This window comes from Bos mutus, chromosome 13, assembly GCF_027580195.1.
Source record: "Bos mutus isolate GX-2022 chromosome 13, NWIPB_WYAK_1.1, whole genome shotgun sequence".
NCBI lineage: Eukaryota > Metazoa > Chordata > Mammalia > Artiodactyla > Bovidae > Bos > Bos mutus.
In genome coordinates this window covers 39,578,845-39,595,190 of record NC_091629.1, presented here as the reverse complement: position 1 = coordinate 39,595,190, position 16,346 = coordinate 39,578,845, and the positions used below count along the sequence as shown (strand labels likewise).

Sequence of the window (16,346 nt, the reverse complement as noted above, 5' to 3'; positions counted from 1 at the left end):
ACGGCAACTCAGAAATGACGTTCCACTCGCCCCACCCCCACTGACCTGCAGAGGTTCAGCCATTCCCCGCCCATCCCTGAGGGCAGGACAGTCCTGCTTCAGCACCAGGTCGGACTTGAACTTGGTGCTCGGTTCATGCTTGCTGATCGATGAGCGGCCAAGCTCTGGAACCACCAACCTGGCCTGCGGGGCCACGAACAGGGCCACTGACTGTCCACCGAGACAGCTCTATGCCTTCAGGGCCCAGCCGGAGGAGCCGCGGCCTCTGCCCCTCGAGGCCAGGGTGCCTCCTGACCGCTCACCCTCCCAGTCAGCAGGGTGGCCTCAACCAGAGCACTTGCAGGGGCCGTGAGGGGCCTTTCAAAGCCAGGACCATGGAGCACAGTTCCTGGCACCAGGAGAAGCCGGGCACTCCACGCCCTGCCACACCTGCTCTCCAGACAGGAGGCGAGCATGCTCCCTGGGACAGCCTCTCCACATGCGGACTTTCCCTGCACAAAGCCTGGTCCCAAACACCAGCCGCTCCAGTGGGCACAGCCCAGAGGGCGTACTGTAAGGAGGGCAGCACCCTGGATGCCCAGCCCCTTGGTAAGTGGCCATTAGGTCCTTGAAAAGCGACTCACCTCCAGTCTCAGCATCTTCAAAGGAGGTCATCTGCAGGGGACCATCAGCTCCAGAAACGGACAGGCCCCTGAAGACCTACAGATGCCTACCCATTGGCATGTGGCAGGAGTCAAGGACTGCACACACCTGGGCTCACTGACTCGAGCCCCACGAGGAGAGCACTGACATTCATTCTAAAGGGTCTTCATAATAAGGCAGAGAGGCCAGTGGACAGCACTTCCCCAGTGACAAGGTCCAACATCACAAAATACTCTCCCCAGAAGGGCTGGCAGCATTCAGACACCCCCCTTCCTCCTCACCCTCTGCCTAGCAGGGTCTGCCCCTCTCCACCTTCTCCCAAAAGGTAGCCCTCTCTCTCTGGATCTGCACTGAGGCTCCCGTGGGGGTGACCCCATGACGAAAAATTCCATCAAACACCACGACTCCCAAATTCTGACCTCTTCCGACCTCTCCCTCAATCTTCTGCTTATATTCAACTCCCTCCGTTTCCTCCACAAACAGGCATCTCAAATTTAACATGTCCAAACAAGCACACTTGTGCCCACCGCCACTGGCCCCCAGGGAATGTTCCACCTTCTTTCATGCCACCACAGTCCCCAACCTCACTCCCCCCAGGATGCCCTGTCCTTACCCCTGACCTCCAAACTATCAGTAGGTCCACCATGCTCCGTGTCGACACTGGCGTCCCAGGCCCGACTACCTGCGTAGGCCTGGACGCTGCCCTGGCCACCACCAACCCCTGCTGGCCAAGCTGCCTCTACCTACCTCACCCCTGTATCCCACACACAGAAAGTGCTCCCATACACAGCTCAGATCCGACCACCACCCTGCTGAGAACCCTGGAATCAACTCAACCCCTAGCACTTCTGAATGCACAGCTCTGTGACCAGCCGGCCCCCAGCCAGTTCCCATGGCTCCCCCAACTTGGGCTCTCCTCCCTGACCTGCTCTTAAGTCCCTGCACTGGCCCCTTCCTCTCCTGAAGCCAGGTACCCGGCAGCATGCAGCTCCCTTCTCACCACCCAGGCCTCAACTGCCTGCTCGGAAGGCCTTCTGGTCCCTTGTCCACTCCATCAACCTGGGGTGAGAAACCCGCAAAACCAAGCCCCCAACAGCAGGGGCTCTGTGGGTCTGGGGCCCCAGCCTCCAGCCGGCATCCACAGCAGCCTGGCTCACTGGCTCAGTCCATGCCTGGAAAGCAGGACACGGTCTCCACCAACACCTCCATCAACCAAGGGCTTAATTACCCTCACATGGTTTAACAATCCAGACATGAAACCAGATACAACTTGCTAAAGAAAATCTTTAGAACACTGCTGGTTTCTAAAAAGTCACATTTTGGCCATGTTTCTAAACACCACGGTTTTAAAAGCATAAACAGTTGAGTCCTTCAAAGGACACCAGTATCAAAGACTTGAAAATGTTCAGCACAGCAGGCGCACACAGAGTGGACACGGGACGGCCATGATAGACCAGTGGACATGAGCACCGCAGGTGTCACGGCGCTGAGATGAAGTGCTGGCCCGAGGCAGAGGGGCACCAGGTGGACAAAGGGAACGTCAAAGACCACCGAGGGGTGGGAGCCAACCCAAAACAGGCAGGAGAAGGTGGCCCTTATGGGGTGACCCCGGTTCCGCAAAAGTTAGAAGCACTTCTGCACCCAACACGGGCTGAGATGACATCGCCAAAATGAGACCTGGCTGACAAGTGAGGTTACAAGTGACGTCTTTTTCCCTCCTTACACTTTCCCTTTCTTTCCAAACTTCCTATAATGAATAAAACTAATTTTATGATCTGAAAAAACAGGTGGGTAAAGAAATCATTTTCAAGTGACCAACAATTTGTATAACATATTTATTTTTAAAAAATCAAGAACATATTCCTTTTTAACTCTTCGAATCGTCACCTTGATACGTACGACGCTACTATTTTACAGCATTTTTACAAGATCAAACAGGCTCGACACAGGCCTGTCTCTTTCGTGCCAAGCTCACTAACGCCTGGCGTCCATCTGAATAAACTTCATGTCTATGAGCCCACTGTGAGAGCTGTATAAACTCCTTTAAACACCTTTCCTGAGTGGCTGTCCATGTACTTCAGCACAAAGAGCAGAAAAGCTGCCTTCTCCCCCCGACCCCGAGACTCAGGTGTAAGCACAGTATACACTTCCTCCCCAAAGCCCACGGCCTCCTTGCTGACCCCACCGGCCTCTTTCTGCCTGACCAGCAAGCCGGCCATGCCCAGCACTGGGGAGGGGGCTGAGGTCTCTGAGTCCTGCCCTGTCCATTCAGTGTCCACTCAGGCCACTAACCCCCAAAACAAGTCACTCACGAGGTAGAACCTTCTTACCACTTGCCCCCAAGTTCTGAAATCCAACATCCAATTTGAAGAACTGTTTTAGGATTTCCCCATCTCTGGAGCGGGACGATACTCAGATGATACCAAGCCCTCCAGGACACAGGTTCCCCAGCATCAGCACCAACCCCCTGCACCCTCCTCTTCACCTGGTCACGTACCTCCCAAGTTTGGGGCTCAACATCAGCAGGCATGTCCCATCCTCCCAGGCCACATGGAAAACAAAGAAAGGTCCCATCCAGGCTCTAACTTCGGGAGGGAAGGACAAATGTCCGACCCAGCTTCACAGGCCCACAAGGCTGCAGAGGGGCTCTGCACTCACAGGCCTGCGTCACGTCCATCAGGAAGCCCACGCTGGGAGGGTGGGGGGCTCCCCCTTCTACCCACGCACGGCCTCCACCCACCCCCAAGCAGCAGCGCAGCCAGGCGGGCAGCCAGACAAGAAACAGGTGTGGCATCCATGTGCTTCTCAACCTGGGAGCAAGGGAGGAAATCTAAATTGTGGACAATTTTGTCTTCTGAAGGTTTTAATTTCTTGGCATAGCTATTTGAGGATATGTAAAATTCAAAACTGTTAATTTAAAGCTTGCATGGCCCTATCCTAGAAATACAAAGTTCCCAATTTTCAAACATAATTTTATAGCACTTAATCTATTTCACTCGGCGTTAAAGAGCAATTATTCTAAGATGGTCTGAAGTGCAGTGTTTGTAATTTACAGACCAGGAGCCATGACCCCTCAGGCCCGAAACGAAACAGCGCAACGCAGTCACCTGCCAGGCACACAGCACGCAGGACGGAGGGTCCTGTTGCAGACAGCTCCCCTCTCCCTTGTTTTTCTTTCTCAGTTTGTCCTGTTACTATCAAAAGCCTGATTAAATAATAGGCTGCCAACCTCCAGCCAAAGACAAATCTCAGAGGTGAGAGCCCCAAGCAGCAACTGAGTCAGTCAAGACAACCTGGAAAATCTGAGTCTCCTGCTCGTTATCAACTTGAAGACCAGGAAAAGTGCTTCTGAGAACGATGCAAATTACCCCAAAGCTCAGGCAAGTTTCTCCAGAGTCCTTTCAAATCTCTGCTTCAAGATTTTCAAAAACAGTTTTAATTATGTTTTGATCAACTCACACGCAACTAGTGATTTATAAAAAAGCTTTCCTCAGACCTATCACTTAAGATGAGGAAAGCTTACATTTACACACTGCAATGGGCTCAAGAAGCACGTCAGAACCACCGTCATCTCATTACGATTTCAAAGAAACAAACAGGTGCACCCGCCCCTACTGCTCTCTCCCACTGCCACCTCCTGAGCTAGGGCAGGGCAGAACCGGCCAGTCCTGTTCTGATCCCACCCCATCGCTGGGGGCCCAGCGCCCACCGGTCAGCAACTGTGAAGGTATCTGAGGAGCCCAGGCTCCACCCCCACAGGCCAGGGAGACAGGATGGCCACCCACCAGCCAGAAGACCATCTTCCTCAATGCTTCCTTCCAGAGCCCTAACAGATAAGGGCTCACCCCTCCTGCAGCAGGACTGACTGTTGTCAAACTTCTCAGACTCTGGTGACTCCATGACTAGGGCAGGGTTCACTGCCCTGGAGCACAGTGAGCAGTGGGAAGAGACATCCCCAGAAGGCCTGGGGGTACCTTTCCTGGTTGCTGCTAAAATGTGAGGATCATCAGTCCAAAGACACCCACATGGGCATGGGACACCATCCCAGACCACATCACCAAGACAGCTATGTCCACACTAAAGAGATAGGGACAGCCAGGACAGAAGGTGGGGCAGAGAGCGAGGAGCAGGGACCACCTGTTGTCCACTGAGGGCCTCCCCAAAGCTGGCAGTGGGGAAGTGACTCAGAGACATCACCTCTTCTGTCGCTGAGCAGAGCATCAGAACCAGGCTCCCCGGGCGCTGAGAACCTATCCCATCTGGGCGCAGTTTTGATGGGAATAAAGCCATCCTGTAGACTCGGCTACATCCATAGGAAGTACTGATTGAAGCTGATGACAAAGGCCAGGGAGCTGAGACAGCATGTGAATAAACACCTCTTGACAGACGTGCACGGTTCATCCCAATGCAGTTTCACAGCCTTCACAACAGGGTCAAGCCCACTTTCTACCTGGGGAAACGGAGGCCCCCAGAACCATGTATTCTGTCCCAGGTGAAGAGTGCCCTGAAGTGACAACATATAAACACCTAAGGCTATCCCTTGTGCCAAACACTTCTGCAGAAGTCGGCCACCAGAACATCCTGAGCCTCAAGCCCTACCATCCTGCTCAGGGTCCGCCATCCCGGAACTCAACCCAGTCTACACAGCAGTTGGCCCCCAGACTCTTCCTCTTTCCCCACCATCCAACAGTTCCATTCACCAAGGATGGGAACCCTACCCTAGATCTCGTCTTTCCAAGCGCAGCCACCTCAAGACTGCTTATCTTAAGTCAGCCCCATGCAATCGTCCCGAAGCCAGGGTATGGAGGAAAGGCGTTCTCTCCTGGAATGAGAACTGTACTTCAGCCAAACCTGAGCATCACAGGAGGACAAATTCTCCGTGAAAGCAGAACAGACAGAGACACACACTACTGAAAATGCAAACTTGCCAACGAAAGATAACCTTTAGAAACGAGCATCTCTAACATAACACCTATCTGAAAAGATCTCTTAAAACCATTTGCGCACATGATAATTTTGGTGTCATATCACTTTTCTCTCCTTTCAACCATAATCATAATATTACTTTTATGTTATGACTACTCTAAGCCGTACAGAACTAACTAGTGCTCTTCACTGTTCTTGGGACCACCGCCTTTGCTGCAACAATCTCTCTGAAGACTTACATGTTCTCAATATTCCCCACAGCAAATTAAAACTGAGACTCTGGTACCTTCAAACAAGTAAATTAATCACAATAACATCAACGTCTCTTTACAAAACCATCCTGACAAAGACATCATAACTGAATCTGCTGAAACCAAATTCAACAGGAGCTCACAGTGGGCTGGGAGGATGAGACACGCAAGGCCTGCCGGCCCTCAGGGACTCAGTGAAGCCTCTGTCCCTGTTTCCACCACCACCACCCCCGACGGCGGGGCAGGCCTCTCTCGCCCATACTCCAATTGCCAACAGTTTGTTACTTCACTTGACACCTATGTGTAGCTTTGAAAACCCTGCCCACCCCTAACCCCTGAGTACTAACCAGAGTGTATTATCAGCCAAGCGATAGCTATTTTCACAAGTTAATTCCACCTCTGCTTTATACATTTTTATGATGACAGCTTTCAATAAACAGGAGACCTCAAGTAGAACTTAGTATCTTCCGATCGCTCAATTACATGAGGTAACTAGAATATTCATAATCTTTCACTTTGATTTATAGAATTAATTTGTACTATTTAAAAGAAAGTACTTTGTTGTGGGAAACTGATAATAGTTTTAACTATGCTTTTTCTGCTCCTGCTTTTATTAATCAGAGCTCCAAATTAGTGGATCGACTGTGGGGGTAGGGGAAGCATGAAGAAATGGATGTGAGTTTTTTATTTTCTAGAAAGCATTTGGCCCCTTTAAAGCACAGCTCTCCACATTTGTCACCCAAATGTCAACATGAGCTGTTCTCTGCTCACACACACACACACGCACACACGGGACTACCGCAAAGACTCATGAGAACTCATGCAAAGAGTCAGCGCTTTTACAGTTTTCTTCAAGGAGTCGCCTACTTGTCACATGCAGACATCCTTAACACCGCCGGTAGAACAGGAGATGAAAGTGCGTCCAGGGTCAATCATGACAGAGCTGACAGAGGCGCCCTTTCAGAACCACAGCTTCCTCCCCCAGAAGGCGGCAGGCAGTGCAGGCTGCACCTATGCAGAGGCGAGGGGATCCAGTCAGCCCCAAACCGCCACACCTACAGGCATCACACGAGTGCCCCGGGGGGCCTCCTCCCCGGGCACAGCGCCAGCCTCACCAGCTCCACTGACTCACAAACTTCACTGACAGTTTTCAGAACAAAAGCGTCATGCAGGGAACTGTCCTGGCCAAGAGTGGGGCAGGCGCTGAGGACCACTGAGAAGATACTTTAATGAGTAACTGAAAAGTATTTTGACGTTTTACATAACCTGCTACCACTATGACTTCTCTTTTTTAAGCGTCACTAAAGATCAAACATATTTTCCACTAAAAGGTCAAAATACACATAATGAGCAAAACAGAACCTTTAATGAAACCCTCCTACAAACTCAAAAACAAAGCGTGTTGTAAGAGGCACCCTGCACCTCTCAGGTACCTATTTTACATCACCTCCTTCTGGGAGCAGGGCAGCCCTCACGACCACCCCCAAACACAGCACTCTTGGCTGGAACCTTGCCTCCTCCCTGAAGTGGTGTGAAATCAGATCCCTGCCAGGTGCCGCCACCGCTCCAAACCTCACGGCACTGTGACAAGCAAGACCTTCCTTCTAAGACGCTGAAATCCTCTCAAGGTGACCAACGGCTGCTTCAGAAAGCACGAGGGGACGCACACACAGGCGGTGCTGTTTCCACTACTCCTGCCGCCAGCACATGTTACTACACGGCAGGGGAGGAGCGCTCTGCGTCCACGCAGGCGAGGCCAGGGATGGAAGCAGAGACTGGGAGCCTCCAGTGCTGGGGTTCTCTGCCCAGGAAGCCCGAAAGAAAGCAATGGGACACACTTAATGCCATGGGGACCTAGAAAGCCTTAAAAAGCTGCCCAGAGGACAGAAGATGGGTTCCGAGACGCTGCCTGTCCTCCTACGCCATCTGTACCTCCAAAGGACTCACTGACCAGGGAGCCCCAGCCCACCGCTGACTGCATCGGTAACAATCAAAGTAGCCGGGCGTCCCCCAAGTGAGGACTCCGTGCAGAACCACACGGCCACTACGGGAAGTGCTGAAAAACGACTGCAGGAGCCGCGTGAGGCAAGGGCTGTGACCAGGAAGGGTGTGTGCCCCGGGATCCCTACAAGCTCACCTGGGAACTCTGCCATCCTGGTGTCAGCAGGGGAGCAAATGCTTTCCACGCAGGCTTGCCCAGCCTCACGGAGGGGGCGTCACTCCCCTGACCTCACCGGGAAAGGGGGTCCCTAGACCACCAGAAGGGGACACCAATCACAGACCAGCCCAGTAACAGAGCAGAAGAGTTCAGTGAGGACACAAACCATATGCCTGATTCCAGAAACCAGGGAGAGAAGAGCCAAGCATGGGGAAATCACCGGCCCAGAGTGAATAACCCAGCAAGTTGTCCCCAGAGCGCCAGCTGCTACTGCTGTCCACTGTGGGGGCACCGGGCAGGGACACACAAGGCCAGGAGGAGAGGAGAGGGCCCACTCGGCAGAAGTCCCGACAGAGAAAGTTCCCCAACGTAAAGCGGAGAGTAGAAGCCAAGCCCGGCACAGCTAAGAGGCCCCCGCAGCCACATCACGCAACACTCGAGCACATACAGGCCCGGGACCGGCCCGGACCGGGGCAGAAACGCACCGGCAGAGCTCATGACCTCCGCGTCCTGCCAGCCCGACAACTTCCTGGACTCCCGGCTGGGGAACACACACAGTCGCTCGGCGGCGCGGCCACTCACCTGGGGGCAGCTGGAAGTTCTGGATGTTGGTGGGGTTCTGCGGCGGCTGCGGCAGGCGTGGGGCGAGGACCGTGGGCGTCAGCGTGGCCCGGATCCCCCCGGTGGTGGCCGAGGGCGTCCTGGGCAGGCTCTGGGTCACCGCGCTGGCCGAGCCCTTGGGCAGCCCGGTGGGGGTGCCCGGGGTCGGCGGCGGGAGGCCGGCGGCGGCGGCGGCGGGCAGCGCCCCTTGCATAGTTGGCCCGAGGATCATGCCGGACCCCGCGCCGGCCGGGCAGCTGGTCGCCAGGGTCTGCGGCGGCGGGGGCGCCGGCTGCAGCGCGGTCTTGGGCGAGTCGGCCTTGGCCACCTGCGCGGGCGCGGCGGCGGGCCCGGGCTGACTGTTGGCGGCGGGCGCCGGAGCGGGCGCCGGCGCGGGGCCAGGGCGGGCGCGGGGGCGGGCGTGGGGGCGGGCGCGGGCGCGGCGCGCCCCCGTTCTGCGCGGCTGCCGGGGTCCGGCCGGGGCCCGGGCGGCCGGGCCAGGCTGGCGGCCGCGGGCGGCGGCGGCGGCGGGGCGGCGGCGGCGGGCGCGGCGGGCGCAGGGGCGCGGCGGGCGCAGGGGCCGCAGGGGGCGAGGGCGCGGGGCGCGGGCGCGGCGGGGGCGCCGAGGAAGGGCGGCGTCTGGATGACAGTGGCGGCGGCAGGCTTGGGCGGCGGCGGCGCGGGCGCGGGCCCGTTGTGGAGCAGGCTGACAGCAGGTGCGGCGGCGGCGCGGAGCGAGTTCCCCAGCGCGGCGCTCCCATTCAAAGTTTGCGCGGCGCCGGGGCCGCCGGGCGGGCCGTTGCGGGCGGCGGGCTTGGCGGCGGGCTCGGGCGCGGCCGCTGCCCCCGGCGGGCAGGCCCCGGCCGCGGAGCCCGCTCCGGCTCCGGCCCCGGCGCCCGCGCCGGCCTCGAGCGCGTTCAGCTTCGCGGCGGGCCCTGCGGAGACAAGCGGGGCGGCGCGGTGAGGACGCGGGCCCGGCCGGCGGCCGCCCGCGCTCAGGCCGCGCCGCGCTCTACCTGCGGGGGGCGGCTCCGGCGCCGCTGCGGGCGCGCCCTCGGCCGGCACGGCTCCGGCTCCGACATGGTTCCCGAGCGCGCCGGCGGCCGCGGCCCGCGCCTCGGGCGCGCGGGGCGCGAGGTGGTGGTGGTGGGCCGCGCTGGCCGCCAGCTGCGACTCGAGCGAGCCCACCAGGTCGCTCACCACTTTCTCGTCCACCTCGCTGTTGAAGAAGACCTCGTCCAGCAGATCCGAGCCCGCCGCCATCTTTCCTCCTCGGCCCGCCGCCGCCGCCGCTCGGCCGGCGCTGGGCGGGGAGGAGGCTCCGCGCGCGCGGGCGGGCGGGCGGGCGGGCGGGCGGCCGCGGGGGCGGGCGGGGGCGGCGCGCGCCGGGCGGGGCGGGGGCGGCGGCCGGGCGGGGGCGCGGGCGGCCGGGCGGGGGGAGGGCGGTGGCAACGCGGTGCGCAGGCGCGGCGGCGTGCCCGCCCCCGCCCGCCGCTCGGCGCCTCACCATTGGCCGCGGCACCCCCCCTCCCGGCTGCCCGGCGTCCCGCGATTGGCCGCGCCGTGCGCTTAAAAGGCGCGGCCAATGGCTGCGAGCGGCAGAAGCCGGGGCGCGGGCGGGCGGCCGGGGGTCGCGGGCTAGTGGGCTAAGGGCCCGGGCGTCCTTGGGCTGGCGGGGTTGTTGGGGTCCAGGTTGCCAGACGGGCCAGAGGCCGACGACCCGGAGGACAAGACGGGCGGGGACCGCGGCCGGGGCCTGGTGGGGGCGGCAGCAATGACTGGCTCTTTGTCTCCGCTTGCTCCAAAATGGCTGCGGCCGGAGCTGACGGGATCGCCGGGCGGGCGGGCGGGCGGGCGGACGGGCGAGGGAGCGGGGACGCCTATATCGGCGCTAAAGCCGCCGCAGCCCGCGGGAACCCGGCACCCCGTGAGGGAATTGCTTGGGGGCCGGATCAGCGAGGTAGCCTGGGCGTCGTCGCCATTGCTCCCGGGCGGGCGCAGGCCCCGAAGCTCGGGGCACCGGGCGGGGCGAGCGCTGGCCTGCCCCCCGGACCGGCGCCTCGGTCCGCCCGAGACCGGGCGTCTCGCGCCGTGAGGTCCGCAGCTTGGGCGACGGGGGCGGGGCAGGGGTCGGCGCCCGAGGCCACGCCAGAGTGACTCATCTCCTCCGGCGGCGCGGCCCCTGGCCTCGAGTGTCTGTAAATCACTGGGTGAGACGGTGGTGCCGGCTGGGACCAGCAGCTTGCGTAGGGAAAGGGAGCGTCCAGCTTGGAGGTCTTCCTGGGGTCCTTATCTCCCGTTCTGTCCTTTTGACGAAGTAAGTTATTTAAAATAACCTTACGAGCACCTTCTCTGTAGGAAGAATTCACGTGAAATTCTCTCCTGCGTTTTTTGTTTTTTGTTTTTTTTTCACCGAAAGATGGTATTCTAGGACATGTCTAGTGGTTTCTTCTCTTTTGGGTGGGGGTTGGGGGGGGAGGGGTAGACCCAGAGAAGCGCCTCCGGCCGAATAGGCCGCGCCGCAGTCACACGGCCCGCAGCACAATGCGGGAAGCTGTTGACACACAAATGATCTTTTCTACCCGCCTAACAAAAGAGCCGTTGGCCCCCGCGAGCCCAGCTCCCGGGGCGGGTTCAGACAATGAGCGCGGGGTTGGAGCCTGCGAAGGGGCCTTCCCGGGCGACCGTGTCGGGGAAGCCCTGTAAAGAGAGAATCGGAATTTTGCACCTAAAGCTGACTACCCAAAACACAGGAAAGAGAAGTGCTGGAACAAACCTGGGCTGGGGGGTACCTTGAACTCGGGGTGCCTGGGTCCCATCCCCACCGCGCTTTGAGCCCAGCGGGGGCCGACGATGTGGTTTGCGAGCAAGAGCAGAAATGTGGGGATTTGTGTAAAATCTCATCTTTAATGTTGACAACTCATCAGAAAATGTTAAGTGAGCCAAACAAAAGCAGGCCCCGGGTGCCGTAGTGGGAAAAAGAGGTACACCGTGGTCTGCACTCAGAACACCCAGATCGGAGTCGGGACAGAAGAGTAACAGCCGTGCTACGAGGCAAATCACTGACCGACGCGAGACGGTGAGGCCCGGGGGAGGTGGGGTCCCTCTCGCCCGCCCCTGTAGTTACTGTGATCTAAAGTGAAGGGAGCAGGTGGTACCGTCTCGGCCCCCTCCTGCTTTCCCACAGAGGCCCGCCCGCCAGGACCCCTCCAACCCTGGGGCCCCTCCCCCGCCCAGGCCTCCTCGCCGCAGCGGTGCTGACATCACCCCCAGCGTCCTCCGGGGCGCCCTCCGGTCCGGCAGGAAGTGGGAGGTGAAGCGTCGGTGCACCGTCTTCCCTGCCCACCCCGCTCCGCCGCGACTCCACTTCCAGACCGGGTCTCTGCGCCCCAAGGGAAGGTGGGGGCTACCGACGGCCTAGGCAGCTCTTACGCCTCTGACGCCCTGCAGAGACCTGCCCCCCTGGAGAGTGGGGGAGGGGCGGTAGCCACGTGGCTCCTCCCCTCCTCCCTATGGAGGGCGGGGAGATGCTGCCAGACTGTTAACCTTGGCCACCCTGGGGACTGGAGCATTTTCTTTGAATATCTCTGCGTGGTTTTGTTACCACAAGAAGCTTCCGTATGACTTATGTAGTTTGAAACAAAAATTCCACCTAGCATGAAAAGAAAAACGGGCCTGAAAACGAGTGTCAATATACAAACCAGGTTTAAACATGGAAAAATGTTTGCTGTTAAGTGAGAATGCCAGAACCCCAAAACAGTATATCATTGCCACCCACAGCGGTGCAAACGTCCAAGGCCATGAGCAAAAAGGACACCTCCCAGGCTGGCAGCTGTGTGGGACTATCGGGTTTTTTAAGGAGTATATTGTCTTTTCAATAAAATAGAAAAAATATCAGACACGCTCTCTTAAATATAAAAATAAACAACCACAAGTCTAATTTCAGTGTTGCCCTGGATTTGTGAAAGATGTGCAGCATTTGTTATATTACCTATGCTTTTATTGTCCACCTGAAATACCACACCATAAAACAAAGAAAAGACATACAGCCAGGTGGCAGCTGGTGACCAGGCCCTGGTCCCAACCAGCAACACAGCCTCAGTGGGCTGTGCTCTGGTCAAGAATGGATCCACATCCAGGGGCAAGCTCAGGAACACATCAGATCAGATCAGTCGCTCAGTCGTGTCCGACTCTTTGCGACCCCATGAATCGTAGCACGCCAGGCCTCCCTGTCCATCACGAACTCCCGGAGTTCAGACTCACATCCATCGAGTCAGTGATGCCATCCAACCATCTCATCCTCTGTCATCCCCTTCTCCTCCTGCCCCCAATCCCTCCCAGCATCAGAGTCTTTTCCAATGAGTCAACTCTTCGCATCAGGTGGCCAAAGTACTGGAGTTTCAGCTTTAGTATCATTCCTTCCAAAGAAATCCCAGGGCTGATCTTCAGAATGGACTGGTTGGATCTCCTTGCAGTCCAAGGGACTCTCAAGAGTCTTCTCCAACACCACAGTTCAAAAGCATCAATTCTTCGGCGCTCAGCCTTCTTCACATAACTGATTGTAAATGCAGCTCCATGAATCTCTTAGGGCCGCTGTAACATTATCACAAACTTGAGGGCCTAAAACAATAGAAATTTGTTCTCACAATTGTAGAGACCAGAAGTCCAAAATCAATGTGTCAGCAGGGCCACACTCTCTGGAGAATGGAGGAAGAAATCTCCTGCCTCTTCCAGCTTCTGGTGGTCGCAGGCATCGTTAGCTTGAAACAGTATCATCAAATACCCTGATAACAGAACTAAGAAGGAAGGGCACAAGACCTACAGACCAAAAAATTGTAAAACATGATTGAGAGAAATTACAGAAAAAATAAATACATGGAGGGATATACGAAGTTCAAAAATTGAAAGACTCAATATTGTAAAAATGTCATTTCTCCCCAGGATAATCTAGATTCCATACAAATGGATTTTAAGATCCCAGGCAAAATCATTTCACAGAAATGGACAAGCTAGGCTTCCATTTCCAGTATGTAAACTACTGAACTGACCTCCCATAGCACTATGAACTCTGGACAAAATACAAAATAACACTTAACCTGGAATCCCTGTCATGAGCACAGGCAGATGCTAGAGAGGAGTTAACACTCAGGAGAAGAGAATGGCAGGGTGAGCTGCCTGTTTTCACAGCTTCTAGTCTAACTGCAGATTGTTGTTCAGTCACTAGGTCATGTCCAACTCTTTGTGACCCCATGGACTGCAGCACGCTAGGCTTCCCTGTCCTCTTCTATCTCCCAGAATGTGCTCAAATTCATGTCCATTGAGTCAGTGATGTTATCTAACCATCCCATCCTCTGCCGCCCCCTTCACCTTTTGTCTTCAGTCTTTCCCAGCATCAAGGTCTTTTCTGAAAAGTCAGCTAGCTCTTCCCATCAGGTGGCCAAAATATTGGAGCTTCAGCTTCAACAGATAAACACCAAGGAAACACCTCCAGGCCTGCTGGCCAGAGAGCCAGGAGATAGAGTTGGGGTAGTGACACCCTGTGGCAAGTATTTGAGGGCATCCCAGAAAGGAAGGAGTGAGAGAAGGGGAGATCCCAATTCTACTTATAATCTGGGCCTAAATCTCCAGGTGACATTAGAACACAGGTATAGGACAGACTGTAAGCATCTTGGCTAAGAATGAAAGAACTGAGATGAGATCTGAGCTGCTGTCCAAGGGAAAGTGTTTGCTGTCAGTCCCACCAAGTCATCTGCTGTGTGCTAACACAAACACAGAAATAATAAAATCAACACTCTGAGTTAGTGTAGGAGAATCCAGTGTCAACACAAAATAACACAATATCTAGGACACAATCTGAAATTACAAAATAAAGAGGAGAATGTAAGCCATCCTGAAAAAAAAAAAAAAAAAAAATAGGCAATTGATCCATGATATGACCCAGATAACAGAATTAGCAAAATAAAATTTTAAAGTATTATAATCACTCACGTAAAGAAAAATATACTTTAACAAGTGAAAAGATTTTTTTTTTTTAACTCAGCGACACACTTGGGACATCCCTGGTGGTCCAGTGGTTAAGACTCTTGAGTTTCCACTGCAGGAGACACAGACTCGATCCCTGGTCAGGAACTAGAATCCCACATGCCACATGGTGAAGCCAAAACTAAATAAAATAAAAATCACAAAAGAGGACTGGAAAATATATTTTATAAAGGAAATTCTATAACTGAAAGTTAAAATTTTCTAAACATAAAGTTGGGCTTCCCTGGTGGCTCAGACGATAAAGAATCTGCCTGCAATGGGACACCCAGTTTCCATCCTTGGGTTGGGAAGATCCCCTGGAGGAGGGCACGGCAACCCACTCCATTCTTGCCTGGAGAATCCCATGGACAGAGGAGCCTGGCAGGCTACAGTCCATGGGGTCACAGAGAGTCAAACACAACTGAAGTGACTTAGCACACACATACACAAACGTACGGTTAACTGAATAAGCGAAACAGAAAAGTGGAATGATGGAGGGAAATAAATCAGTAAACTTGAAGGTATATCAATAGAATTTATTCAATCTGAAAAAGAAGGAGTGGGGAATAAATTAAAAGAGCATAAGGGATCTCTATAATACTGAACAGTATCGAAATATCAACATCTGTGCAACAAAAATCACAAAAACAGAGGAAAGGATAAGGCAAGAAAGAGTATTTGAAGAAATAATTTCCAGAATTTTCTACATTTGGTGAAAGGCATAAATTTATATACTTGAAGAATTCCAGAATTCCCCAACTAAGATAGAATCAAAGAAAATCATGCACAAGCACAGCAGAAACAGCTGGCAGCCAGGTGTAAAGAGAAAAATCTAAGGAGCAGCTTCAGGAGAGGGCTTCCCAGCAGATGAGTGTTCGATCCCCGAGTCAGGAAGACCCCCTGGAGACAGAAATGGCAACCCGTTCCAGTATTGCATTCTTGCCTGGCAAATCTCCGGATAGAGGAGTCTGGCAGACTACAGTCCATGGGGTCACAAAAGAGTCAGACACAACTGAGCAACTAAAGAACAACAACAGCTGCAGGAAGACAACACATCTCATGCAGGGAACAGTGCGGTGACACTGTTGACTTCTCCCCAAAGCTATGGAGACCAGAAGGAAATAGACCAACGCCTTCAAGTATGGAAAGAAAGCCCATGAACCCTTTTGTAGAACGTCAAATTTTCAAACTGTCCAGAATGAGGGTAAATAAAGATATTTTCCTATATAAGAAAGTTAAGAGAACTCATCACCAGTGGACCTGAACTATAAGAAATGCTGAAAGAAATTCTTCAAACTGAAGGAAAGTGATACCAGATAGACAGTGGTCATCAGGAAAGAATGACAAGCATCAGAAACAGTAAATACCAGAATAAATATGAAAGAATATTTTTCCTCTTCATTTCTCTAAAATACATGTCTATTTAAAGCAGAAGTATAACACGGAATTGTGGGAGGTTTTCCTGCATTTAAATATACTATAGCAAAGCTATAGCAAAAAATGGACCTAGGCTAGTGAAAGGGTTCTACGTTTTATGTGATGTGGTGCAATGTCAACTCAAAGAAGACTGAAAAGTTAATGATATGTATTGACATACCAAAGCAACCACTAAAAAGTTTAACTCAGTCACAGTTAAAAATCTGATCAATAAATAAGAATGTTGAAAATATTCAGATAATCTAAAAGAAAACAAAACAGCACATTTTAGAAAGAACATAAACAGACAATAGACCTAAATCTCACCAACT

At 54.5% G+C, this 16,346-nt stretch overlaps 2 protein-coding genes across 2 annotated transcripts in view; one reads left to right on the top strand and one right to left on the bottom strand.

The window, feature by feature from the left end:
- TAF4 (TATA-box binding protein associated factor 4) overlaps positions 1–9,901 on the bottom strand; it is a 64,965-nt gene extending 55,064 nt beyond the window's left edge. Inside the window, 2 exon segments of the mRNA XM_070381464.1 lie at positions 8,560–8,998; positions 9,001–9,901. Of these exon segments, the coding sequence (XP_070237565.1) occupies positions 8,560–8,998; positions 9,001–9,840 (1,279 nt within the window). The 5' untranslated portion in view covers positions 9,841–9,901.
- A 482-nt stretch (positions 9,902–10,383) lies between these two features.
- Positions 10,384–12,864, top strand: LOC138990486 (uncharacterized). The gene is made up of 4 exons (XM_070382021.1): positions 10,384–10,482; positions 10,542–10,894; positions 11,584–11,656; positions 11,765–12,864. Exons 1-4 carry the CDS (start codon positions 10,384–10,386, stop codon positions 11,996–11,998), a joined length of 759 nt encoding a protein of 252 aa, XP_070238122.1. The 3' UTR covers positions 11,999–12,864.
- The last annotated feature ends 3,482 nt before the right edge of the window (positions 12,865–16,346 follow it).